Source organism: Salvelinus namaycush, chromosome 7, assembly GCF_016432855.1.
Source record: "Salvelinus namaycush isolate Seneca chromosome 7, SaNama_1.0, whole genome shotgun sequence".
NCBI lineage: Eukaryota > Metazoa > Chordata > Actinopteri > Salmoniformes > Salmonidae > Salvelinus > Salvelinus namaycush.
This window is the reverse complement of record NC_052313.1, coordinates 34,333,586-34,360,679: the sequence shown is the minus strand read 5'-3', so window position 1 is coordinate 34,360,679 and position 27,094 is coordinate 34,333,586. Positions and strand designations below refer to the sequence as shown.

The window sequence follows — 27,094 nt, the reverse complement described above, 5'->3', positions numbered from 1 at the left end:
GCAGCCAGACATGCTTCTCCCTCTTTGGGAATGACTGACTGGACCCTCTCTCTCTCTCAGTTCACTTCCTCTACGAACCTCTGCTGAGGATTTCTGGGAGACACACCAACCCACACACAGCTTTTACACCAATTAATGCTTAGCAATTAACCGAAATGTCTGTTATTTTTTGTTTTTTAAGCTACTAATTGACCAACATTGGTTAAATGATTTGAATTCCATTTTATTCTTTTTTTTCCTGTGAGCTCAATGCGCACATTGCAGTTTCTCTAGAGATAAATCAGATCAAGCCCGGACTGTGTGATGTAGTAGGGAGTTGTAGTTTCCAACAGGCCAATATTTTACATAGTTTAGCACAGAAAATGTGGTAATTAAATACAATGACCATAATCGATTGCACGCCTCATTTACATTTGCTATGTTAAGTTAGTGTGGTGCAGACACAGAGATCGAGATAAGAATGCACGTTCGAGAGAGATACGAGTAGTTGCTTCGTGAGGTATCTCGACCAGACAATACATGATCTAAGTGATTGACAGATGGTATTCAGCAGTCATAAAAGTATGCCTTATTTACTTTGAAGAACTACTAAAATTGTGATTTTGTCAGACAGCATAGGCAGCAGCTCTATAGAGATGAAATGGAATTAAATAATAAAGTAATCAAATTAAATAAATTAAATTTACACAACAACTAATCAAAACACAGACAGACGAGCGGCACACTTTATAAAAATAACATGTAAAGCAGAATCTCCCAAGTCTTACGTGACAAAGGCCACTGTATTTCTCAGTGCAGGGAGGCTAAACGGTACAGACATAGCGGCGATGGTACAGCTGTCTACCTGTCACTCAGGCCTGGCCCAGGTTAATGGGAGCTGACACACTGGCTAAACTGGCCCGCTAGGACGTTCTGAGCATTTAAACCAAGCTCTTTACCAACCGTCCTCAGACTGACTGACTGGCTGGCTTCCTCTCTGGCCTCCAGGAGAATGCTGTCTGGCTGTCTGCACATCTAATGAATGCTGAGTCACAACCCAGTTAGCACATTTGGTTCTTTGGAAGTTGTGGGAATGTACGTTTTTGGTTTCCCATTGGTTCTGGGAACGAAGCCATGAACCAAAATGGAACATTTTGTAAACGTTCTGGGATCTTAGGAACAATTTCACCTGTTCTGGGAACGTACATTTTAAGGTTGCAGGGAGGTTCTGATTATGTTATAATGTGGTTCCCTGAAATTCTTCCTGGGATGTTTTATTAACGTTCTTAGAACAGAAATTATAGGTTATTTGAAGGTAATTAAATAACATTTTGTTATTAAAATACACTTAATAACGCTGCTACTAGCTTAGTTTAACTGTTTTTTCCACATGGAAATTCATTCTTAGGTATTAATCATGCAAACACATTTCTGTTTTATTGTGGCATCAGTGAGATTCAAACCTATGATCTTATGTTCTCTATCCATGGAATTAGTCCACTGCTTCACCAGGATGGCGCTAGCATGCTATGTTTTTTTTTACTCATACAAAGCTGTCATTTTAGTCTATTCAAACAGGAAACAAAGCACTCATTAAGATCAGGTGTGGCCAATTATTGGGCACGGCCAACACACCTGAACACACTTAACAAGATAGAGGATAGAGAGAGCTTTGTTGAAGCAGAGAACGGAATGTATATGTTTTTAAATAACATTCTTAGAACATTCTTTGAACTAGCGTTTTCTTGTGGTGTTTATGAAAGGTTGTCTTAATGTTCTGATAACATGACTTTAAATAAAACCATAAGGAAACTCGCAGAAAACGTTTTGCTGAAGTACTGAAATTCCCACAGAATGTTGTTTCTTAACGTTCTCTGAACATTCTAAGAACATTACTTTAAATTGAACCTTGAGGAAATGCTATGCTGAAGTCCCACAAAAGAAACATATGGTTCTCAGAGCATTGTGCACTAGCTGGGAAGGTTGTATGCAAATAACCTTTGGACAGCCTTGCTCTCACCAACCTCTAAGAAACATATGGTTCTCAGAAAGTTATGTGCTAGCTGGGACAGATTTTCATTAAACAGGACTTTGGTTTACTGAGCTGTAGGTCCAGAATTCTCACTGCTACAATGTGTACTTTTACTCCAGTCTCTAGGGGTAACTCTCACTATAACTAACCTCTCTAGTCATCACACCAAGCTCTCAACATTGGTGTGGAAGTAGCCTAAGTGTATTGGGGGCTGGTATTCAGTTCAGCAGTCATGGGTTAACAGGGCAGGGTCACGCCTATCACACAGATGAGCCCCGGACAGAGAGCTGCTCTGTCTTCTAGTCGAGTGTAGTGTGACTGGGGGGGGGGGGGTGAGGAGCTAGAGACAACTCCTAATCTGGGAGAAGGGGAAGGAGCTTGTGCTGCTATCTCCTGCATAGCTGGGCTGTATCAGGGGTGATCATCACAGTAGGCCTGTGTTAAGGCTAGCAGGAAATCCCGTCTTTGAGTGGTACACAAGGGAGTACTTCTGCCTCCTTAGCCTCAATTTCCATGCTTCTCCGCCTCGCAAAGCAAGTCTGCCTATGTGTCATGAAGTTCTCTCAAAACAGAGATATTTTGAAAGTACAAGACTGCAACGTCAGTCAAGCCTCAACACACCAGATATTGTACAGAAAACTCCCCAACTGGGAAGACCCATTTATACCAAGTTACAGAGGCAAACCCAGGAGAAACCTAGGTTCCCAGGGCTGTATTAAAAGGTATAGCCTAGGCCTCCTACTCATTGTTCCCCCATGCCCCTCCAGTTGCCAACCAGGCTGTTGTCTGGCAGAGTATTGCATCCCTGACGGGGCTACACCATTCCTCCATTAGACACTGTCACAGTGTCCTATAGCCTAGCACTCCGCAGCCAGAGCAAGAGCCAGGCGTGACCATAGCACTGGGTGTGGGAGAGGAGAGACATCTGGTAGGGATTTGAGATTGGGCAAGATGATCAGTGACCCTGTCCTGCACCCTCTGCTCTACAGAGAGAGAGGGGGTGGGGGGGGGGGGGGTAATCTGGTTTACACTGAAAGAAGATACCACGAGGGTGTCAACTTTCAAGTCAGCCAAACACACTGCAAACTATTCAAAAGTTGTAGGCCTATACACTGCCAGCAGCTAATTATGAATAGGATTTAATCTATAGGCCTACAGTACATCATGATCATTGCATTTACAGCAAATGCCTTAAATCACTGGGTCTGGGCAGGGCTGGTCTGGTCGAGTGTCCCTCTATTCTAGTTAAATGGGAAAGCAAAATCTCCATGTATGCCACAGCCCCGTGAATCCGGCTGAACCATGTGAGTTAAGGCTGTGGGAACACCCAATGAAACGTCTCAGCACACACCCTTATATAGAGACACAGACTGGAGAGAGGGAGAGAGTGGGGAGGAAGAGAGAGGGGGGAGGGAGGGGGAGAGAGAGAAGAGAGAGAGAAAGATAGAGAGGGGGAGGGAGAGAGAAAGAAAGAGAGAGTATTTGGTACAGAGAAGAGTAAAGAGTAAGAGGACTAGGGCCTTTGAGCACAGATGTAAACATGTTTTTGAGCCCCTCTTCAGAGACAGAGAGCAATGCATCACTCCTCCTCTCCTTGTAAAAGGACCAGTACCATCTCCACTGGGAACCCTGGTTGCTGCATGAGCTCAGAGATGACCGTTTAATCAATAACGCCAGGTTGCCACGGCAACCTTGCTATCCTGTTGCTGGTTCCTGGTATCTGATGATTGCACTCCCCGTTAGCTGCACCTGCCTCCCATCTCTCCCTGTCTCATCCACACCTTATCCATCAACCCATTGGCTTTGTCTTCATCTCAAATGGCACCCTATTCCCTATATTGTGCCATGGTCAAACAAAGTACATCCCATGGGCTTTGTCACATAGGAAACCTCACTTAGTAATCAGCACACTAGATACATATAAAGCAAAATTATATTAAACAATAGACAGATAGGATTTTCATTCAACAATACTGAGAGAGAGATGACTGTAAGAACAGAAAAATAACACAAAGAGAAAGAATAGAGGCTTTGATCCAGACAAAAATACAGTAAGGGCTGTAATACCCAGACACACCCTCTCTGTCATGGATAATAAACACAGAGCTGATAGATATCATATCTCCCTCAGAGAGTGATGTCATTCTACCTGGAGAGTGCTCAGTGCTTCGCATCATATTTCTGTCCCCCCCCTCCCTCTTTCTCTCTCTCTACAGTATCTGTTCCTCTCTATCCCCCCCTCTCACTCCTTCCCTCCGCCCTCTCTTGTACAGGCTGGTGTTAAACGTGTGGAGGATAGCACATCCTGCTTTTTTCATTAATGGAGAGCTCATTAATCTAGGGTGATAACGAGGACATGTGTCAGTGAGATGATTAAACCTCCCCTGCTTTACAAATAGGCACCCTTGGGGATAAACAAGCTAGGGACAGACTCAGGCAAAAGGTTTGACTCACATACACATACACACACACACACACACACACACACACACACACACACACACACACACACACACACACACACACACACACACACACACACACACACACACACACACACACACACACACACACACACACACACAGATAGCAAATACTCACACATCAACAAACAAATATGCACGTAAGCACACACACACGCGGTGTGTATCTCTTAGGACACATATTGCCTATCTGGAGGACATCTGGGTGTTGTGATACTACATGTGTATGTACTTACACACCCTCACTACCTCCACCTAACACTACGTCTCTCAACAGCCTAAAATCTTTTATCAAATCAAATTGTATTTGTCACAAGCGCCGAATACAACAGGTGTAGACCTTACCGTGAAATACTTACTCACAACCCCTAACCAACAATGCAGTTTTAAGAAAAATAAGAGTTAAGAAAAGAGTTACTAAAGTTTAAAAAAATAACAATAACGAAGCTATATATACAGGAGGTACGGGTACCGAGTCAATGTGTGAGGATACAGGTTAGTCGAGGTAATTAAGGTAATATGTACATGTAGTTAGGGGTAAAGTGACTATGCATAGATAATAAACAGTGAGTAGCAGCAGTGTAAAAAAGAAAAAGCGAGGGTCAATGCAAATAGTCCGGGTAGCCTTTAAATTAACTGTTCAGCAGTCTTATGACTTGGGGGTAGACGTTGCTAAGGAGCCTTTTGGACTTACACTTGATGCTCCAGTACCGCTTGCCGTGCGGTAGCAGAGAGAACAGTCTATGACTAGGGTGGCTGGAGTCTTTGACAACTTTTAGGGCCTTGTTCTGACACCTCCTGGTATAGAGGTCCTGGATGGCAGGAAGCTTGGCCCCAGTGATGTACTTGGCCGTACGCTCTACCCTCTGTAACGCCTTGCGGTCGGATGCCGAGTAGTTGCCATACCAGGCGGTGATGCAACCAGTCAGGATGCTCTCGATGGTACAGCTGTAAAAGTTTTTGAGGATCTGAGGACCCATGCCAAATCTTTTCAGTCTCCTGAGGGGGAATAGGCGTTGTCGTGCCCTCTTAACAACTGTCTTGGTGTATTTGGTCCATGATAGTTTGTTGGTGATATGGGCACCAAGGAACTTGAAGCTCTCGACCTGCTCCACTACAGCCCCGTCGATGAGAATAGGGGCGTGCTCGGCTCTCCTTTTCCTGTAGTCCACGATCATCTCCTTTATCTTGACCGTGTTGAGCGAGAGGTTGTAGTCCTGGCACCACACTGTCAGGTTTCTGACCTCCTCCCTATAGGATGTCACAACACATACTACCAAAAAAAAGAAAAGACACACATCTTCCCTGATTGATCTGTCTTTCCTCAAAACGTCCCTGGCTATAGCAAGATGAGGGGGTAAGAGGATGGAGGCCCAGTAGAGAGGAAGGGCCTACAGCAGAGCTGGGTGAGTAGATAGGAGAAACGAGGGAAAGGGCAAGTGGGTAGGTCTAGGACACTCACTGGGAGGAAGCAGGACTTACAAATACATCTCTGGAGGTTATTTTCTCTATTTTCAACAGGATGTAGGGATGATGAGTCACAGGCATTATTCAGGAGTAACCAGACCAAACCGAACCAACACTGGGCTCCCGAGTGGCACAGTGGTCTAAGGCACTGCATCTCAGTGCGAGAGGTGTTACTACAGACACCGTGGTTCGATTCCAGGCTGTATCACAACCGGCCGTGATTGGGAGTCCCATAGGGTGGCGAACAATTGGCCCAGCGTCGTCCGGGTTTGGCCGGTGTAGGCCGTCATTGTAAATAAGTATTTATTCTTAACTGACTTGCCTAGTTAAATAAAGGTTATCTTTTTATTTTTTATTGCCTTCCTCCACTGCATCCTTTACACACTTGGATGATTCTCATAAAACCAGTTTTAACCATAGCAGCAGCATATTGAGTTATAAAACCATTATGCATCTGCAACAATCAACTATGATTCTGAAGACTAAGATGCCTAGTTAATGGCAGTGTCTTATTTATTTATTTATTTTTATATTTTCGCCTAAATTTTGTACATTAAATTCTCTGGTATTTTTATACAATTTATACAAAAAAACGTAACTTATTCGAATAAAATAAGCTGTTGTTTGTTCATAAATCTTTCAGAACATCAGCTATCTGGATTTGGGTGAAGGAGAAATGGGGGAGGCTTGGGCAAGTTGCTGTGGGGGGTGCAGGGCTGTTGACCAAGGTAGGGGTGGCCAGGTGGAAAGCATGGCCAGCCGTAGAAAAATGCTTATTGAAATTCTCAATTATTGTGGATTTATTGGTGGTGACAGCGTTTCCTAGCCTCAGTGCAGTGGGCAGGTGGGAGGAGGTGCTCTTATTCTCCATGGACTTTACAGTGTCCCAGAACTTTTTGGAGTTTGTGCTGCAGGAAGCAGCAGGAACCTTTGCTTTCCTAACTGCCTGTGTATATTGGTTCCTAACTTCCCTGAAAAGTTGCAAATCGCGGGGGCTATTCGATTCTAATGCAGTACGCCACAGGATGTTTTTGTGCTGGTCAAGGGCAGTCAGGTCTGGAGTGAACCACGGGCTATATCTGTTCCTGGTTCTATTATTTTTGAATGAGGCATGCTTATTTAAGATTGTGAGGGGAGCAATTTTATTAAAGAATAACCAGGCATATTCTACTGACGGAATGAGGTCAATATCCTTCCAGGATACCCGGGCCAGGTCGATTAGAAAGGCCTGCTTGCTGAAGTGTTTTAGGGAGCGTTTGACAGTGATGAGGGGTGGTCGTTTGACCGCCGACCCATTACGGACGCAAGCAATGAGGCAGTGATCGCTGAGATCCTGGTTGAAGACAGCAGAGGTGTATTTGGAGGGCAGGTTGGTTAGGATGACATCTATGAGGGTGCCTGTGTTTACGGATTTGGGGTTGTACCTGGTAGGTTCATTGATCATTTGTGTGAGATTGATGGCATAAAGCTTAGATTGTAGGATGGCCGGGGTGTTAAGCATGTCCCAGTTTAGGTCACCTAACAGCACGAGCTCTGAAGATAGATGGGGGGAAATCAATTCACATATGGTGTCCAGGGCACAGCTGGGGGCAGAAGGTGGTCTATAGCAAGCGGCAACAGTGAGAAACTTGTTTCTGGAAAGGTGGATTTTTAAAAGTAGAAGCTCAAATTGTTTGGGTACAGACCTGGATAGTAAGACAGAACTCTGCAGGCTGTCTCTGCAGTAGATTGCAACTCCGCCCCCTTTGGCAGTTCTATCTTGTCGGAAAATGTTATAGTTAGGGATGGAAATTTCAGGGTTTTTGGTGGCCTTCCCAAGCCAGGATTCAGACAAATGCATAATATCTGATCAATAAACAAAATAAATACTATGAAATAGAGAAATACAGATCCTAATCTTAATGCTCCAAGTGTAATTATGGTGGAAAATGCATTTCTTTTTTTTGTCAGTTTTATGAGAATCACCCACCTAGGCTAACCATAGCCTCCTCCACTAAACAGCTGGGACTTGTGGTGAAACCTCTGAAACCTCTGGTTCTGTTGGGGGCTGAGCAGGAAGTTATGCTTAGTGCCTACTACTGTATGTCTAAGCATCATGAGGATATTTTCTGTCCTGACAGACAGACTAGTCACGCTCTTGTTGTGCTTCCTAAAGTAGGGACCCTGTGATGCTGTAATTATCACCCATGCATGAGGGAGGGAAGGGAGGTGTGTGTGTTTGTGTGGTTGCGAGCGTGTGTGTATACCATGCAGGGGGTAAGGGGTAGACTTGCAGAGATCATTCCCTACATGAAGGCTTTGAGATCCGTCAGCAATCATTTAGTCGAACACACACATTAAATCCAATCTGTCTGCCCTCCACCACCTAATCCTCTTTCCACGGACAGACAGACAGAGACCGTAATCCTCCATATCTGTATTTTAATAGCAAGCTAGGCCCCCCCACTTTCCTATATCATGATGTATGCTTTATTGGTATGTTAATCTGGTTGTTGATCACACAACCCCATTTAAAGCAGGCTTTAATATGCATCTCTAGGGGATTAGATTAGCAATCCAGGGATAGGACTATAGGATAGGAGCATGATTATGATTTGGCTCAATGGACTCATCATCTACAACAGCATCTACAATTGGGGCACATATACATAATCTTACATTATTCTAATCTTACAAGAGACGTGCATTAGGAGATCCTCCTCCCCCAGTTAATGCAAAAGGAAACATTTCATTTTGAGAACTTGTTACTGTTACGGCTACCTTAAAAAGTATCCTTGTTTTCAGAGGTTTAATCGGACCTGTAATGCCCGGGGTGTCGTGGATGCAAGGAGTCAAACGCAAGAGACAGAGAGTTCAGAGTAGCGTTCCAAATTTAATTCCCCACACGGGTGAAAACACGATGCTCCTCTAAACCAAATGCTTCACCACAAGCAAAGTGAGAAACACGAATAAACATAAACCAACGAACACGTATCCTGACACACAAGAATGTACAGACTGTACACACAACAATCCCGCACACCCAGCAGGCCGGGCTGCTGGGTAATAAAGCCCCACAAATCACCCTAACCACAAACAGGTGTCAATAATCAACAAAAAGGGAGGGGGAGGAAAAGTCAGTAGCAGCTAGTAGGCCGGTGACGACAACCGCCGAGCGCCACCCGAACAGGAAGGGGAGCCACCTTCGGTGGGAGTCGTTACAGTACCCCCCCCCTGACGCGCGGCTCCCGCAGCGCGTCGACACCGGCCTCGAGGACGACCCGGAGGGCGAGGCGCAGGGCGATCCGGATGGAGGCGATGGAAATCCCTCAACATCGATGGATCCAGAATGTCCCCCACCGGTACCCAGCACCTCTCCTCCGGACCGTACCCCTCCCAGTCCACGAGGTACTGCAGGCCCCTCACCCGGCGTCTTGAGTCCAGAATGGCTCGTATCCTATACGCCGGGGACCCCTCGATGTCGAGAGGGGGAGGAGGGACCTCCGGTACCTCACCGTCCTGCAGGGGACCAGCTACCACCGGCCTCCTTACGGTAAGCAGAGGGAGTTGGCTCAGGTCTGACTCCTGACTCTGCCACACTCCCCGTGTGCCCCCCCCCAAGACATTTTTGGGTGAGCCTCTCGGGCTTCCAGCCGCTCTGCCTTGCTAGCGCCTCATAATGCCGCCTCTCCGCTTTCGCTGCCTCCAGCTCCGCTTTGGGGCGGCGACACTCCTCTGGCTCTGCCCAGGGTCCTTCTCCGTCTAGAATCTCCTCCCATGTCCATTCCTCCTTGTACCACTGCTGCTGTCGCTGCTGCCCGTTAACCCGCTGCTTGATCCTTCGTTGGTGGGTGGGTGATTCTGTAACGGTCGTCTTTCGGTGAGAGAGTGGACCAAGGCGCAGCGGGTGATGAATACATAATGATTTATTAAAACAAGACGAAACACGATGAACACTTGAATAAACTATAAAACAACAAACGACATTAAACAGACCTGAACATGAGAACTACATAAAGCGAAGAACGCACGAACAGGAAAAACGAATGAACGAACGAGACAGTACCGTGTGGTGCAACAAAACACAGACACAGCGACAATCACCCACAAACAAACAGTGAGAACAGCCTACCTTAATATGGTTCTCAATCAGAGGAAACGTCAAACACCTGCCTCTAATTGAGAACCATATCAGGCAACACATTAACCCAACATAGAAACACATAACATAGACTACCCACCCCAACTCACGCCCTGACCAACTAAACACATACAAAAACAACAGAAAACAGGTCAGGAACGTGACAGGACCCTCCTATATATAGGATATAAATACCTTTTTGTGGAATTGATTGAATTACAACTCATGCCATGCCTGCAGATGGAATCAAAGCCTACTGTCTGTAGTCAAGATTCCTTCTGTTCTAATTCTAAAATTGATTGACAACTCATTCCATGTTTCCTGACAGAGAGGATACAGTAAGACGACTTCAGTTGTGACTCTACAACTGCGTAGCAACATTCTCTCTCCCTGTCTAGACGTTCTGTCCCCACGCGCCAGCCAGAGTGAGGAGATTCCTTTTGATCTAATAGATTTATTAGACAGACATTCGATTAGGAAGCCACTGCTTTAAATTAGCCAGCCAGGGGGAGGAAACAGGGGCTGCTTAACTCAGGGAATTAAGGCCTAAGTGGAGAGTCAGTGCCCTCTATGCTTTACCTTGCCATGGCCTTTACCATGTTAAGACATTTCCATTTGGGGGAAATAACATCACGTAATCATTTCCATTGCCAGATTCAAAGGAAAATGTAATCTTCCTGAGTCGTAGATAGATCACTCTGAATCTGATCAAGCAAAGCATTCTATTATTTCAAGTATGATGGTATTTTACATGAGTGGATAATGTAAAACAATGTAACAGTGCCCACAAAGTATGTGTATCCATTCCAGAAAGACAGGTGGGGGCCAAAATACATGCCCGTGTTATTGAGTGGCAAAGCAGCCGTGGTCCAAACATCCGTTAGTAACAGCCCCCCCCCCATGTGAAACGCTTCTCTGTGACTCTTTTTAAGGTTTACTGCCTGGGCTGGATGGGAGGGGGGCACAAGGCATGAGGCCTCCGAAAGAAACGGTTCACTCACAGGTTAGCATTCAGGTGGAGGTCAGGAATGCATTAGCAAACTAACACACACCTACAAACACGCACGAATGCAAGCACACACACATGCACATACACACACACAGCCTTAGACCCATGCAGAGAACACTATGATTCTCATGAGGTAATCTCATGGGTGCATCTCAATCCTTTACCTTCCTTCCTAACCTCGTTCACACAACAGCTACAGCACCGTTCACCGACAGGAAGTGAGCTTCCACTGACCCTGACCCACCTCTCAGCCCTGTTAGCTACAAGGACTTGCTAGGTAGAAAGGATCAGCTTGCACAAATCCTAAACATTACTGGGGGAAACGTAAAACTGACCCAAGACCAGTAGCTAATTTAGTTTCTACACTCACCAGAGATACATTTATCAGTTAATGGTACATGGTACAGGGCAGATGGTCGAGGGCACCGTGCCACGAGACGTGCTACATCCTGGCACTAGAACAAGGAAGGCACAGTCGCACACTGTTTACTGGTTGAATGAAGCTTCTTTATCCTCCAGACTTCTACAGTGAAGGGGGGCAGTTAGCATAGCTGCCAGAATAAGGACCGGGTCATTTGTATTCAAGGCAGGTTGGTGTTTGGGAAACATTGGATGCCAGTGGCACACACTCAAAAGGTGAAAGCGTGAAGATTTGACTTGATACAGCATTGGGTGACAGGGTTAATAGACAATTTTCTATCAATCAAATGAGTACCAACTTTGAATGACTCCTCCAAATGAACCATTCACCTTAAGTCAGCCCACCGGGTCTATCTAAGACAGAAGGGAAAATCACTTCAACAATGCATGCATTGAGACTGGGATTACAGGTGGCAGCTCTATACATTCTGCAGTTTGAGGAGCCAGACCTCCTTTATGAACCTGTGTCTGCTGCTATTTGGAAAAAATGCCCTCTCATTCCTGCAGTACCCCTTAATTTACACAACTAAAATTGTAATACTTCTGTTATGACAAAAGTTATTTTCTTCTGCTTTGTTCACAAGGCTTTTAAAACTAGCCTAAACGTGCAGCACAGCTATTCCTCCAAACTAAAGGCTTTTATGCTGTTCCCAGTCTGGGGTGCCCACTCCAAACAAGAAACCTTAAATAGCCTGCTTCACAACAATACACACAAATCTAAAAGTAAAATAATGGAATTAGGAAATATATAAATATTAGGATGAGCAATGTCGGAGTGGCATTGAATAGAAGTAGAATACAGTATATACATATGGAATGAGTAAAACAGTACGTAAACATTATTAAAGTGACCAGTTGGGCAGCCCGAACCACCCTCTGGAGAGCCCTACGGTTGCGGGGTGTGCAGTTGCCGTACCAGGCGGTGATACAGCCCAACAGGATGCTCTCAATGGTGCATCTGTAAAAGTTTGTGAGGGTCTTAACGGTCAAGTCAAATTTCTTCAGCCTCCTGAGGTTAAAGAGGCACTGTCGCACCTTCTTCATCACACTGTCTGTGTTGGTGGACCATTTCAGATTGTCAGTGATGTGTATGCCGAGGAACTTGAAGCTTTTCTCCTTCTGCACTGCGGTCCCGTGGATATGGATGTGGATGGGGGCATGCTCCCTCTGCTATCTCCTGAAGTCCACAATTAGCTCCTTTGTTTTGTTGATGTTGAGTGAGAGGTTATTTTCCAGGCACCACTCCGCCAGGGACCTCACCTCCTCCATGTAGGCTGTTTCATCATTGTCGGTAATCAGGTAATTACTCTTGTGTCATCTGTAAACTTGATGATTGAGTTGGAGGTGTGCAAGACCACACAGTCCTGGGTGAACAGGGAGTACAGGAGGGGGCTGAGCACGCACCCTTGTGGGGCCCCTGTGTTGAGGATCAATGTAGTGGAGGTGTTGTTTCCTACCTTCACCACCTGGGGGCGGCCCATCAGAAAGTCCAGTTGCACAGGGCGGGGTTCAGACCCAGTGCCCCGAGCTTAATGATGAATGTGGAGGGTACTATGGTGTTGATAGCTGAGCTGTAGTCAATGAACAGCATTCTTACATACTGTAGGTATTCCAGATGGGATAGGGTAGTTTGCAGTGTGCAGTGCGATGGCATCATCTGTGGAACTGTTGGGGCGGTATGCAAATTGAAGTGGGTCTAGGGTGTCAGGTAAGGTGGAGGTGATATGATCCTTTACTAGCCTCTCAAAGCACTTCATGATGACAGAAGTGAGTGCTACAGGGCGATAGTCATTCAGTTCAGTTACCTTTGCTTTCTTGGGTACAGGAACAGTGGTGGACATTTTTAAGCAACTGGGATAGGGAGAGATTGAATATGTCCATAAACACTCAGCCAGCTGGTCTTCGCATGCTCTGAGGACGCGGCTAGGGATGCCGTCTGGGCCGGCAGTCTTGCAAAGTTTAAAACGCTTGAATGTCTTACTCATGGCTGCCACAGAGAACGAGAGTCAACAGACCTCGGGAGCGGGCCACGTCGGTGACACTGTGTTATCCTCATTCCCTTTGTAATCTATGATTGTCTGGAGTCCCTGCTACATAAGTCTCGTATCTGAACCGTTGAATTGCGACTCCACTTTGTCTCTATACTGATGTTTTGCCTGTTTGATTGCCTTACAGAGGGCATAAACTGCACTGTTTGTATTCAACCATATTCCCAGTCACCTTGCCGTGGTTAAATGCGGTGGTTCGTGCTTTTATGGCGCAAATGCTGCCATCTATCCACGGATTTTGGTTTGGGAAGGTTTTAATAGTCACAGTGGGGAAAACATCCCCTATACACTTCCTGATGAACTCAGTCGCCGTGTCAGTGTATACGTCAATGTTATTCTCAGAGGCAACCCAGAACATATCCCAGTCCTTGTGATCAAAACAATCTTAAAGCATGGATTCTGATTGGTCAGACCAGCGTTGAATAGACCTTAGCACTGGATAGGCCTATGGAATAGGGCGCCATTTGGGAAACATCCCCAGGCCAGGAAGACTGTTGTTTTGACAGAGATAAAGCCCTTTCAGGTTGTATCCTGAGCTGCAATCTCACACAGACTTCCTGGTTGTGTTCATAGGGTTGTGATTCAGAGAAGTGATTGACTGAAGTGGCTGAAGACAGACTAAAGACTTGAAGTAGCCTAGGGTATAAACACATGTTCTTGCATTATACTTTTCATTTCATTAATGTTAATTAATACTCTTCCATTTAGATTTATTTATGGGGTTCAGTTCTTTGGGGAACAGGTTCATTATTGTGGGAGATTATTAAAGTGTGCATTAAATGTAATTCCTTTCTGACCACTTCATTTTCTTGTAGAGCACTGGGCAATTAACATTGTTCAGAAGCTCTTAGATTCTTAATGACAGCAAAAGATAACTGAATGACAATACTTTACGTCTTTCTTTCTACCAACTTCCTCTTTGTGTGTTCACTAAGTGGTGTCCTTTTCATTTTAAAAGTAATTTTTTGGGACTAATTTGATGTGGCATGAAAGAGTAGGCTATAGCTGAAACGTTTTATGGGTAGTTGGTAGAAAAAGGGAGGGAAAGCAGTGAACAAATACATTTGAGAAGGGCAGGCACTTCATTCAAGCTGACAGAAGATATTAAGAAGCTCACATTGCTCTCAGTGAGCAGCAGCATATCCTTCTGCAGGAGGACTGAGGAACTGCCTGACCATGAGATGAGCCACACCCTGCTTGGTCTAGGCTAGCTCCACTGCCAGACAAAACTTTAAATCTCTTTCCCCATCGCTCTCTCTCTCTCTATCCCTCCTTCCCACTCTCTCATACTTTTGTTAGGTGTTATTTATGAGTGCTGAAGTGAGTTTCTGGTGCCTGCAGCACCTGCTCATGTTGGAGTAGGATAAACCTGGCAGTTGCCAGAGAGAGGGAGAGGAGGAAGAGAGAGAGAAAGAGATAACAGAGACGGAGAAAGAGAGATGGAGAAAGACAGACACACACACAGAGATAAAGATGGGGAAAGAGAGTAAGAGAGCAAGATGGGAAAAGAAAGAGAGAAAGAGAAATTTGGAAAGAGATCGAGAGATGGTGAGAGAGAGAGGTAGTGCAACACCAGGCATGTTGTGATGTTAACTCAGTGCTGCGCAGCTAACAGATGAGACACCTAATGATGCCTGGTTGTAACGTGCACGCTAAGAATCGGGACGCAAGCACAGGGAGTGAATTTAATAAATGAATGAAACAAAACAAGAAACACGAGTAGAGTACAGACATGAAACACAGGAACAGAAACAATAACGCCTAGGGAAAGAAACTAAGGGAGTGACAGATATAAGGGAGGTAGTGGTTAGAGCGTTGGGCCAGTAACCGAAAGTTTGCTGGATCGAATCCCCGAGCTGACAAGGTAAAAGTCTGTCGTTCTGCCCCTGAGCAAGGCAGTTAACCCACTGTTCCCGGGCGCCAAAGAAAATGAAGGCAGCCCCTCGCACCTCTCTGATTCAGAGGAGTTGGGTTAAATGCAGAAGACACACATTTCAGTTGAAGGCATTCAGTTGTACAACTGACTAGGTATCACCCCTTTCCTAATCAGGAAGGTGATGGAGTCCAGGTGAGTCTCATGAAGTGCAGGTGCGCGTAACGACGGTGGCAGGCGTGTGTCGATCAACAGCAGGAAACTAACAAACACACAAACAAACACCCAAAGACTATTAAGCACTAAATAAATGGTGTCATATGACTTTAAACATGATCAATTAGAACCCACAGTTCATTGGCTCTCCCTCTGTCTAAATGGGACAGGAGGCTGGGTGCCAGTCTGCCAGAATAATGAGCACGACCAGGATGATATCTCTATGAGTAAGAGGAGGACAGATGAGGTACTGTCTGGCTATATGGCTGACCTCGTTTTTACTCCTATTCTCCGTCCACCCCAACTCTGTGGGTGAAACGTGTGTAGCGAGGCTGAGGCCAAGGTGTGTTTTGATGGCCAACACCTGAACGATAGATACAAAAAAAATTATCAACCCCTACAAAAATGTCCATTAATATAATCCACATAATAATTAACATTTCCTGTTGCTGCAGGATCAAATAAAGATCCTACATCTGTAGTGGTTCATGTAGGGTTCTCTGTTCCCGGAGTTGGCAGAGAGAGTTGGAGGGGTTGGAGCTTGGACAGACTAGGTGTACTTTGCTCTAGTCTCGAGTCAATGACATAAGGTGAGTATTAGGTCGGTAGTTAGACACACCAAAACCTGATCAAATTAAGGACCGTAAGCAAATGAGACGATACAGCCTCTGATCAACAGGCATAGTGGTGAATGAAGCTTATAAAGCTGTTTATAGACCAAACTCATTCATCAACCGGGCTGCATCCCAAATGGCACCCTGTTCCCTATATATTGCACTACTTTTGACCAGGGTTCATAGGGCTCAAAGGTAGTGCACTCTATAGTGAATAGGGTGCTATTTGGGACGCAACCCAGAGGGATGTGTGTATCCAGAGCCATCCTAATGATATGAAAATGTTGACAGAGACTAAAATGGCCCCTGTGATGTCCCTGTCCCCAGGATACAGTGAGTGACTAACACAGGGCCACACAGTCACACTGTGATAGGTAGCTAGCCAGCCTACAGCTTTAACAGAAACCCTGAGTCACCTTGTTTATAAGTCAGGCAGAGAGGAGAGGAGTGGAGAGGAGAGAGGCTGGCTGCTATGCTGAATGTCAGAGTCTGTAAACATCACAACACACAGGACTAATGAGAGTGAGATAAAGTAAGTTGAGTAAGTTGAGTGAGTGAGTGAGTGAGTGAGTGAGTGAGTGAGTGAGTGAGTGAGTGAGTGAGTGAGTGAGTGAGTGAGTGAGTGAGTGAGTGAGTGAGTGAGTGAGTGAGTGAGTGAGTGACTGAGTGACTGAGTGACTGAGGGAGTGAGTGGCTGTGCCGGCCCGGCCTGGCCCTGCCAGTGCGATAGAGATATAGTGAGTGAATAGTATTTTTCAGCAGAGCTCAATGCTAGGTGTAGTCAGTGTGTGAGACAAGACTGCTCTCACATTCTGTCATTAAAGCTTCCTCCCAAATGGCACCCTATGCCTATAAAGTGCACTATGGGCCACTATAGGCCCTGGTCAAAAGTAGTACCTAAATAGAGATTATGTTGCCATTTGGGACTCCCGTTATCAGTCTGCTTCAGGAAGAGAAAAGCAACAAACGGTTTTGTTATATTTCAGTCTTCTGTGATGTATATAAAGTGTAATATTGGGATGCAAACTCAACAATGAATACATGTCAACTCTACATCTGACATGGTACAGGTGTGTTATTTTCTGTAAGCCCATAACCATGTGTGTGAGATGTATACTTTTGTTTCAAAGTAGATTTGTTTAAGACTACCAAGAAACACTCCGTGTGACCCTGATTTAGCCCACTGCAGTAAAGGTTCATGATATAGTAACTAAAACAAATGTGATGCAGGTACAAAACCTTATGATCTCTGCATACATACAGCCGCCATTTTGCTTCAACAGTTGTGCATTGTCAGGTTTTGAGGAAAAAATGGTAGTGAAATGTCAGGTTAAATGTGAGGAACAAAGATCCCACTGATGAGTTTGTGGCCCAAACACAAGCTGGCATGATGAGGGCTGGCGGCCCAGCGCCTGCTGCCTGCCTATTGTTAACACAGGCCTTTCATTAACCGCTCCACTGGGGAACAGGGGAGGAGAGGAGGAGGGAGGAGAGGCTGAGGCAATACATAGTGAGGAGGAAGGGAGGAGAATGGGAGAGGAGGAGGGAAAGAGAGAGAGGGAAGAGAGGCTGAAGCGAAAGACACTGAGGAACAGGGGATAAGAGGGAGGACAGGAGGGTAGAGTAGAGGGAGGAAAGGGGAGGTTGAAGCTACAGACAGTAGTGTCAACACCCAACAGGACTAGCCCAGCCTAAAGATCAGCCACCAAACACATGATTAAAAAAGACACATAAACCTGCTCACAATGAATAACCCCCAAAGGATGGCAATTTAGAGCTGCCATCTCCCCCAGGTATAGGCTATACACAACGGTACACTATAATTTCAGCTCCCACCTGGCGTGGGATGTTCCCCAATGATGTAAGGGGGGCCCTGAGTGAAAAAGTTTGGGAAACACTGGTCTGCGGAACAGGCTTAATTTGTTTTTGGACTATCATTTCAACTCCCACCTGTTTCTATGTAATATGGAACAGGTAGGAGGAAAAAGAGAACAAAAGAGAAAGAGGGAGGGTCGGGAGAGAGGGAGGAGTAGACACTTAATATGTTTTTGGACTGTAATTTCAACTCCCATCTGTCTCAATATCCAGGTAGAGAGGGAGAGAGGGAAGAGTAGACATTGAATTTATTTCCCTAAGAAGCGATACACAACAAATCCTGAGGCCTGTGGGCTGGGTGAGGTCATCTTATCAACATACCTGTCTGGCATGTCAGAGTGGAGGAGAGGAGGAAATGTCATTGGTCAAATCAATGCATTTTTTTCAATTGCTGATGGACAAAAATAGGAAATAGGCCTATATGAATCACTCAATAGTGTGATAGCAGGGAGCTTGACAATATCTCATTGCTTCCTTCAAGGTCCCATTCTCAGTCCTCTGAGTGCATCTGAAACCACTGAGGAAGGCTCCTGACCTGATCTAGCTACAAGGAGCTATCCTATTCTATTCTGGAGCCCAGTCTCCCTCTCGATCCTTCTGAGCCCCCCCCCCTCCCCCCCCCTCCCCGGCATGTTTTTGTTCAGTTCAGTGGACCTGACGCCTCGCTGCATAGCCTACTCCCCCTGATACACACACACACAGCTCCACCTCCCCCTCCCCCTCCCCCTCCCTGTCCCGCCAACCCCCAACTGAATAACTACACAATATTTCTCTCCTTTCAACAACAGTGTTGACACTCCGTTGCTTATTCCTCCTCATTCATTATGTCAGCCCCCGCATTGCCCTCCGGCACCTCCAGCCCTGGCAGCCCAGTCACGCTGCTCTGTCGTGGGCCCTGGGTTATAGAGAGGGGGACTCCTGCCTGCTGCTGGAGCACATTATAGGACTCATCCTCAGTTTAACGCACTCTAAATACGTGGCTTAGACAACACGCAGGAAAAACAAAACACAAAATGACAGTCAGGAGGCATCGGCAGTAGACACAAACAAGCCTTCAGCAAAAAATGTGCATGACACAAACAAATAGCCTAAACACATTCTCAAAACAAAAGAGGGGTGCGCACATCCCCCCAAAAATGCACACGCACACGCAAACGCAAGAACCTGAGCATTGCGTGTCGGGAGACTGAGGAAGATTGTGATGAATTCTCAGAGTGTTCCACAGATTCCTCCGTCAGTCTTGGGGTCTCTGGGAAGAGAATGGGTCATATGCAAATGGCCATGCCCAGTACAGATAGAAGTTTCCCACAAGCAGAGTGTGAAAAGGTCTTTCCCTCCCCACGCCAGCCCCACTCAATGGGCCTTTTCTTCTTCCACTGAAAGTGTATGAAGTATAGCAGGCAGACTGCAAAGGTAACTAGGCTCTTTCTCCTCAGGCTTTCTCCAACCAAAGCCTTAACACACAATGGTTCATTTAAGCATTCATCCACATACAACCCCAATAAAGCACATTCAAACACAGTTAAGGGGGTTAGTGAAACTGACTTGGGTTTTAAAACGGCTTTTCTAAGGCAAGAGAAAGCACCTTTTTATAGGGTAATGCAATGCCTCTACAGGAGCTTGCTAATCATTAAGCTCCCTCAACAACAGTGGGAAAGGGTTTGAGTGCGTTACCTCAGATTATGGGCACAAACAGAATTGTCTGCCGGGAAATCATTGAAATGTGTGACATGGTGAATTGAATGGTGTAAATTAGAATTTCATATCATACATTTTAAAAAGCCTGGAGATACATAAAAGTGACAAACAATAACAACAAAAAACGGATTATTCAAGACACAAGACAGAACCTCGGAAGTCTATAAAGCCAATACCTAGGCTATAGTTTGCCTCGCTAACCTAAATTAATCCTCTCCATTCCGTTCCATAGGAAACACTCACACGATTCTAATGTAAAAGGAGCTGTCATGTTTGACAGAGTGAGGGAGTGTCCACCTTTCTTCCCACTGGCTCTCCTCTCCAGCAGCACCTCAGTGTCACTCTGCCAGCTCTCACAGCCCCTCTCCCCCCTTATCCTTCTCCCTTGTCCCTCTTCCTCCCCACCAAACTCCACAGGACTGAGGGGCTGTACTGGTCAGGGGGATGGAGGGAGACAGAGAGGGATTGAGGGAGTAGGGACAAGGGACAAGGGTTTTTACCCCTCAGGATCCTTTTATTGAAAGGACTTAAACACAAACGCAATTGGACATGCTGGAAGGAACCCAACAATGGCACAGGGGGGAAAGTGAAGTCATAGTGGAGGCACGCATGGGTGCCTAGGTCAGGGGGCAATCAACAGCACCCCTGGCTACTGTGTCTTCCCCCTGGAATAAAGGACTGGTGGAGGAGAGGGGGGGGGGGGGGGGGGGGGGGGGGTGAGTGGGGATGAGAAGAGGGGGCGGGGGATGAGAAGAGGGGGCGGGGGATTTTCCTCACACTTGGCACTTTCATATGCAGCAGAGGAAGTTGCTCCAAAGCAAAATAACTGATAAATGAAAATTTCCTCTACTGCTAAACTCCACTCACCAGGGGTAGTAGACCTTTAAATGTTAACAGCTGGCTTTTAAAACACTAAAGCAGCATGCCGGCCCACAGAACACCACCCCTCTCCCCCTGAAGCCTTTGGAATGGCCAAAACATCTTATTTTCTTAAGAGTGTTAGCTTAACCAGTGTTTCTTTATTGTTCTCACACAACTTTACAGCATGTGGTTACATTCAATATTATTTAGAGGGAAAAATGAGTCCAGCACACTAATTATACTTTTGCCAGCCAAATAAACATCCTCTGTTACATCATACAGCTTTACAGAAGCCAAAACTAGACCCACAGACCCATTCTTCTTCTTCTGTAGCATTGAGACAAAAACCTTCCAAAACTGTTTTGTACTGTATGTGTGTGTGTTACAAAGAGACAGACAGACAGACAGACAGAGAGACAGAGACTCCTTTGATGAATTCAAAGAAATATAAATCCAACCTATATACAAATACTGAGTGTACTAAACATTAGAAACAATATTGAGTTGCACCCCCTTTTGCCCTCAGAACAGCCTCAATTAATCAGGGCATGGACTCTACAAGGTGTTGAAAGCGTTCCACTGGGATGTTGGCCCAATGCTTCCCACAGTTGTGTCAAGTTGGCTGGCCGTCCTTTGGGTGGTAGACCATTCTTGGATCACACGAGGAACTGCTGAGTGTGAAAAACCAGCAGTGTTGCAGTTCTTGACACATTCAAACCGGTGCGCCTGGCACTTACTACCATATCCCGTTAAAAATCCTTCGTTAACCCGTCTCCTCCCCTTCATCGACACTGATTGAAGTGACATCAAGTGACATCAATAAGGGATCATAGCTTTCACCTGGATTCACCTGGTCAGTCTAGGTCTTGGATGTTTTGTATACTCAGTTCCTTTGAAATGTAGGCCCAATACCCTCCACTCATCTACAAAGACGGGCCAAAAGTGTTAAGGTTAATACCATGCCACATTCCTCTTTTCCCAAATTTGAAGTGTTAAATTGCCATTCCAGGAAATGGCCACTGCTATTCCTGAGGGGAGCTGGACTAGACCTGGACAGGATAGGAGAAGTGACAAAGGAAGCCAATGGAAACACTAGTATCCCACAGATTGCAAACACCTGTCGTCCTGCCAGCTGGCCGGCTGTTAGCACCTCCATGTTTACAGCTGTGACAGGAGCTCACCTTGGTCTTAGCCTGCTCTGCCCGACCCAGGAAGACAACCAATACAGGACAGGGGAGGGCCAGCCAACTAAGTACCTTTTGGCTTCAGTAACCAACACTACAGACCCCTGCCCCTAAAAGGCTTTTAACCTGATGACAAACATAACACCCCCGCCAAATATGAGGTATTGGATCAACCCAGGTTCTCTCTGTCTCACATTGTATTGGTACAGTATATTGAGCCCTTCCACCCAGCAGGTTGATGCACCCATATCACATGATTAAGACATCACTATGGTCTCCTGAACTTTATGTCCGATCCCCCCCTCTTGATGTATTATATAGTAGTCTATGTATTTGAAAACATATAACATTTCAAATTGATAACATGAATACAAAGAATAAGGTATAAAACAGAACTCAATTTATTTCTGAAACGAACATCAGATGGACAAAGTTTACAGTGACAAAATGTCGTAAATGTAGCCTAGGCTATAAATAATGTAGGCCTACCATGACAGATGCAAATGCGCTAGAACAGGTCCGTTATAAGGTGTGTACCTTACAGAATGCACAAAATTAACCGTCGTCAATCAAGAGCGGACATGATATGGACCGGTGACCAACACCTTTTCAGCCAAAAAGCAATAAGGAGCACACTAAATATGTCCATGTCATACAATGACAGTAAGCGAAAACAAACAAGGAGAGTAAGCACAACAAGCATATCCAAGAGAAAAATCACATTAAATTCACTCATGATGACAGCATGCAGCGCCTACAGACACGGTTGCCTTTTCTACCTGCACAAGTTGCCATTTGTTGCGGCGCACGGCACAGGGACCGCTCTCCGCTGCTTTGGAAAGGGAAGATAGAGAAGGAATCGTCTCACGGGAATCTAACAGCGTATTCAGTCCCCCGAAATCAGACTCCTGGTTTGTTTTTATGTTTTGACAGAGAGGTGTTTACAAAGACCAAAGACCCGTTTTCCGGTTCAGGCAAACATGTTCTCAGTTCCTGCAAGCTGTGCTGGGTGGCTCGACCACTTGCGATGCTGTGCTGGTGACTGTTCTCACGAGGCTGTAAGTAGACTACGCATGTTGTCAGCTAGCCTACAGGAGAAAAACCCATATGCCTCCAAACAGCCTACAACACAAACATTATTCCTATGTGTGAGAAACTACCACCTCCGATGTTGAAACAAAAGTCACAAGTCCCTTAACTAAATAAAATGAGAACACACGAGACTAATAAAATGCACAAGGCAAAGACAAGCAACCCGAAGATCATGATCTTTGCAAGTCAAATAGGGTTTAACATGATTTCCCGATAAAAGCCTTCCACTATTAAATTGATTAAATTACTGGCGAGAAAGAAAAAAAAATATTCCGAGAAACGCACTGGCTACCCGGACAACTCTACAATGCAGCCTTTTAACACACACACAAAAGCACAAACAAAAACAAAATAACAATTATTTAATTAAGTATGAAAACTCTGGATGAACAGATTGGCTCCAACTTCAAGTTTCGCTCCCACGCCACCAAACCTTGAGTGTGTAAAATCAGAATTCCCAGCGCAGGACTGTGGATGTAAACCCACACTCCTTATATAGGCTGTGCCTTGTTTATATAGGCTGTGCCTTGTTCACACAAACAGCGCTTGATATATTCATCCCATTCTCTGAAACGTTACCCAACAATGCATGCTACAGAAACAACGTTTTTCGTTCGAAGTTCATTTGCATTTATGTTTATTAATTATAGCTACTTTACCTTGTTCTGCATATTTCTACTTATCTTAGCAATAACTTTTCGAATTATTTGTAATGCACACTTGCCATTGTCAATTGTGAAAACGCGTGCATCACGCCTACACATCTTTTACAAATAAAAGTAGTGAGAAAATAGATGTTTAGCCTATATAAACATAACAGCATGCATTTTAATATAATATGAAGCAGCAGAACAGCACAATTTCCACAGTAAAAACATTTCCTAAAGCCCGAGCCCTCAATGTAGCAACAGTGTCTTGTCATGGCTCGCGCTACCTGCTACGTTGCGACAAAGAGAAAAGCGACAGAAACAGTTATTTTTCTCGAAAGAGCATTGAAGAAATAAACCGTATACACATATTCACTCATTTCAGAACATCAATCTATATTCCATATTGATGGAAAAATACCGCAGTCCGCAAAAACAACCAGGTAACGTTATTTTCCCAGGCACAGGTTTTAAAATGCTACCCAAAGGCGAGAGACGGTGAAACAAGCTATCAAGTTGAAAACTAAAAAACAATGGAAAAGTGAATTTAAATAGAATGAAAAGGGACTGGACGGGAAACAAAATCCAAAAGCGAGTGAAGTGACGGGATTAGGTGCGTATAACGGTCCAGGGTGGTGCACTCAACCGCTAGGCGGAGGGAGAGTCGCGAGACAGGTATAACGGTACGCCACATAGGGCTATAATGGTGCGCTTACTTGCTACTTTCCAGCACTTTGACCCACTAAAACCGGGACTCCGGAGGTACTAAAGTCTTCGGAGAATAGAGCATTCAATAGAACACATTCTAGTCCACTTCACCACACGAAAAGAAGGGACATCAGAGTAGTTTTACATACCGTTATTCCTCCTCGGATTTGCCTGCTTTCTGCGCTTACACCTGGGGCCATCCGCCATGATCCTTTCGCTGTGTCTAAATGCTGCTGGAGAGTCACCTCCTCTCTCTCCCCCACTCCCCCCGCTCCACCTCCCCTCCCTGCACCTGGTTTACGACACTCTGCTTTACGACATTACCTTCTACCTCCCAAACCCTAGGGTGCGTCCTATGGTATCCGGGATCCTTGGGACGCCCCTATCCCAATGAAGTTTACAGTTAAAAGAGTAAAGGTAAGGGTTAAGGTTAGGTACGGGTTATGGTAAGGGTTAAGGACCCTAGTGACCCAAACCATAGGACCAAGAAAACTAAACTCCTACTCCGTGCTTTCTTTCTGCCCGTGATCATCGCACTTTTCAACATGCTTATATATTTAAAAATATATATATATATATATATAAACTTCTGAGTTTATGGTAGGGTTGGGGCCATGTCATTATGGAAGCTTAAAAGTAATTGACCAAGACTAGTGAGTCTTATGGTTAAAAACAATTCCTTAGTAGAGCTTATGTTTTAATTTAGGTTCATTATGACAGTGACACAGCTGGTACATGTAGTGGTGGGTGGAGCTTAGCTATTTGCACCTGTTATATCACTCTGTGGGTGTTGTTTTTGGTTGCATGGAGTGAGTAAGGCTATAACATGGAGCAAGATTAATCAATCCAAAAAACATTTTAAAATGCAAGTCTTACAAATATATATATATACATTTTTACATAGAATTATTGTAAAAAAATTACAAAAATAATAATATAAATGAAGAATGTTTCAGAGGTTTTTCACCAAATTTGGAATACATTTGCTTAGGATACCATCAAATGTATGATGCATCTAAACAAGCTTTTCTCTCCACAAATCTCATAGCCTACTCTCTGGGAGAAGAGAGGGCACGTGTAGGATGAAGGAATGCGATGTGATTGTTCCGAGACTGCAGAGAGGGAGAGAGAGAGAAAGGGAGAGAGAGGGTCATGAGACCGTCAGCCAGCCAGCCAGTCAGCCCAGCGGTGATTCAATCCTCCTGCCTCCTACCTAAAGAAAGGCCTGGCTGTTCTCCTGTAGCACCAGGGTTCACTGCAGCGCTGGGGACGACAGGGCCCACACCTGGTTTCAAATACTATTCAAAATCACCTCAACTACTTTATCTATGCTTGATTGAGTTTGCCTGGCTAGTTCCAAAACTGCAAATCCCACCCATCTTGCACTCTATGTTCAGACTAGCACAAATGCTCAAAGTATTTTGAAAAATGTTGAATAGTGTTTGAACCCAGGTGTGGCGTACGGGAGGAAGACAGTGCCATGCCAAAACAATCTGCAGATCCAACTGTGTCTAATCAAACCTGACCCTCCACAGTCACACAATGGAAACCATTTGGGATGCAACATGTGGGTGATAAGAGTTGTGTGACTGTGCACCACTTTTGATCAGAGCCCTAAAGGCCCTTGGGTATGATGCTATAAGCTTGGCACACCTGTACTTGGGGAGTTTCTCCCATTCTTCTCTGCAGATCCTCTCAAGCTCTGTCAGGTTGGATGGGGAGCGTCGCTGCACAGCTATTTTCAGGTCTCTCCAGAGATGTTAGATCAGGTTCAAGTCCGGGCTCTGGCTGGGCCAGAGAACATTCAGACACTTGTCCCGAAGCCACTCCTGAGAGTCCTTTATGTCCCTTTTAGCATATTCCAAGCAAGCTTTCATGTGCCTTTTACTGAGGAGTGACTTCCGTCTCGCCAATCTACCATAAAGACCTGATTGGTGGAGTGCTCCAGAGATGGTTTTCCTTCTGGAAGGTTCTCTCATCTCCACAGAGGAACTCTAGAGCACTGTTAGAGTGCCCATCGGGTTCTTGGTCACCTCCCTGACCAAGGCTCTTCTCCCCCGATTGCTCAGTTTGGCCAGGCGGCCAGCTCTAGGAAGAGTCTTGGAGGTTCCATACTTCTGTGCCTCGACAGAATCCTGTCTCGGAGCTCTACGGATAATTCCTTCGATCTCATTGCTTGGTTTTTGCTCTGACATGCACTGTCAACTATGGGACCTTATATAGACAGGTGTGTGCTTTTCCAACTCATGTCCAATCAATCAATTTTACCAGAGGTGGACTCCAATCACATTATAGAAACATCTCAAGGATGATCAATGGAAACAGGATGGACCTGAGCTCAATTTCGAGTCTCATAGCAAAGGGTCTGAATACTTATGTAAATATGGTATTTCTGTTAATTAATTTTTTCTAAATTTGTAAAAAATTCTAAAAAACAATTTTTGCTTTGTCATTATTGGGTATTATTGGGTAGATTGAAAAGAGAAAAAAAATATTACATCCATTTTAGAATAAGGCTGTAACGTAACAAAATGTGGAAAAAGTCAAGGTGTCTGAATACTTTTCGAATGCACTGTAGCTGAATAAAATACATTTCTGAGGGAATACCCACACTATTCTGCATTGAGCGGTTCACAAAGAAAGAGGTCCTCTTACAGTATATGCTTAATTTAGAGTATTTTTTTTTTTAATTATGTATTTAACTAGGCAAGTCAGTTTAGAACAAATTCTTATTTACAATGACGGTCTACCGGGTAACAGTGGATTAA

General features: G+C 45.0%; 1 protein-coding gene across 1 annotated transcript in view; it reads right to left on the bottom strand.

The window, feature by feature from the left end:
• Positions 1–24,540, bottom strand: part of LOC120051195 (zinc finger E-box-binding homeobox 1-like) — an 88,335-nt gene extending 63,795 nt beyond the window's left edge. Inside the window, exon 1 of the mRNA XM_038997924.1 lies at positions 24,476–24,540. Within this exon, the coding sequence (XP_038853852.1) occupies positions 24,476–24,533 (58 nt within the window). The 5' untranslated portion in view covers positions 24,534–24,540. The remainder of the gene's footprint in view (positions 1–24,475) is intronic.
• Positions 24,541–27,094: the final 2,554 nt, after the last annotated feature.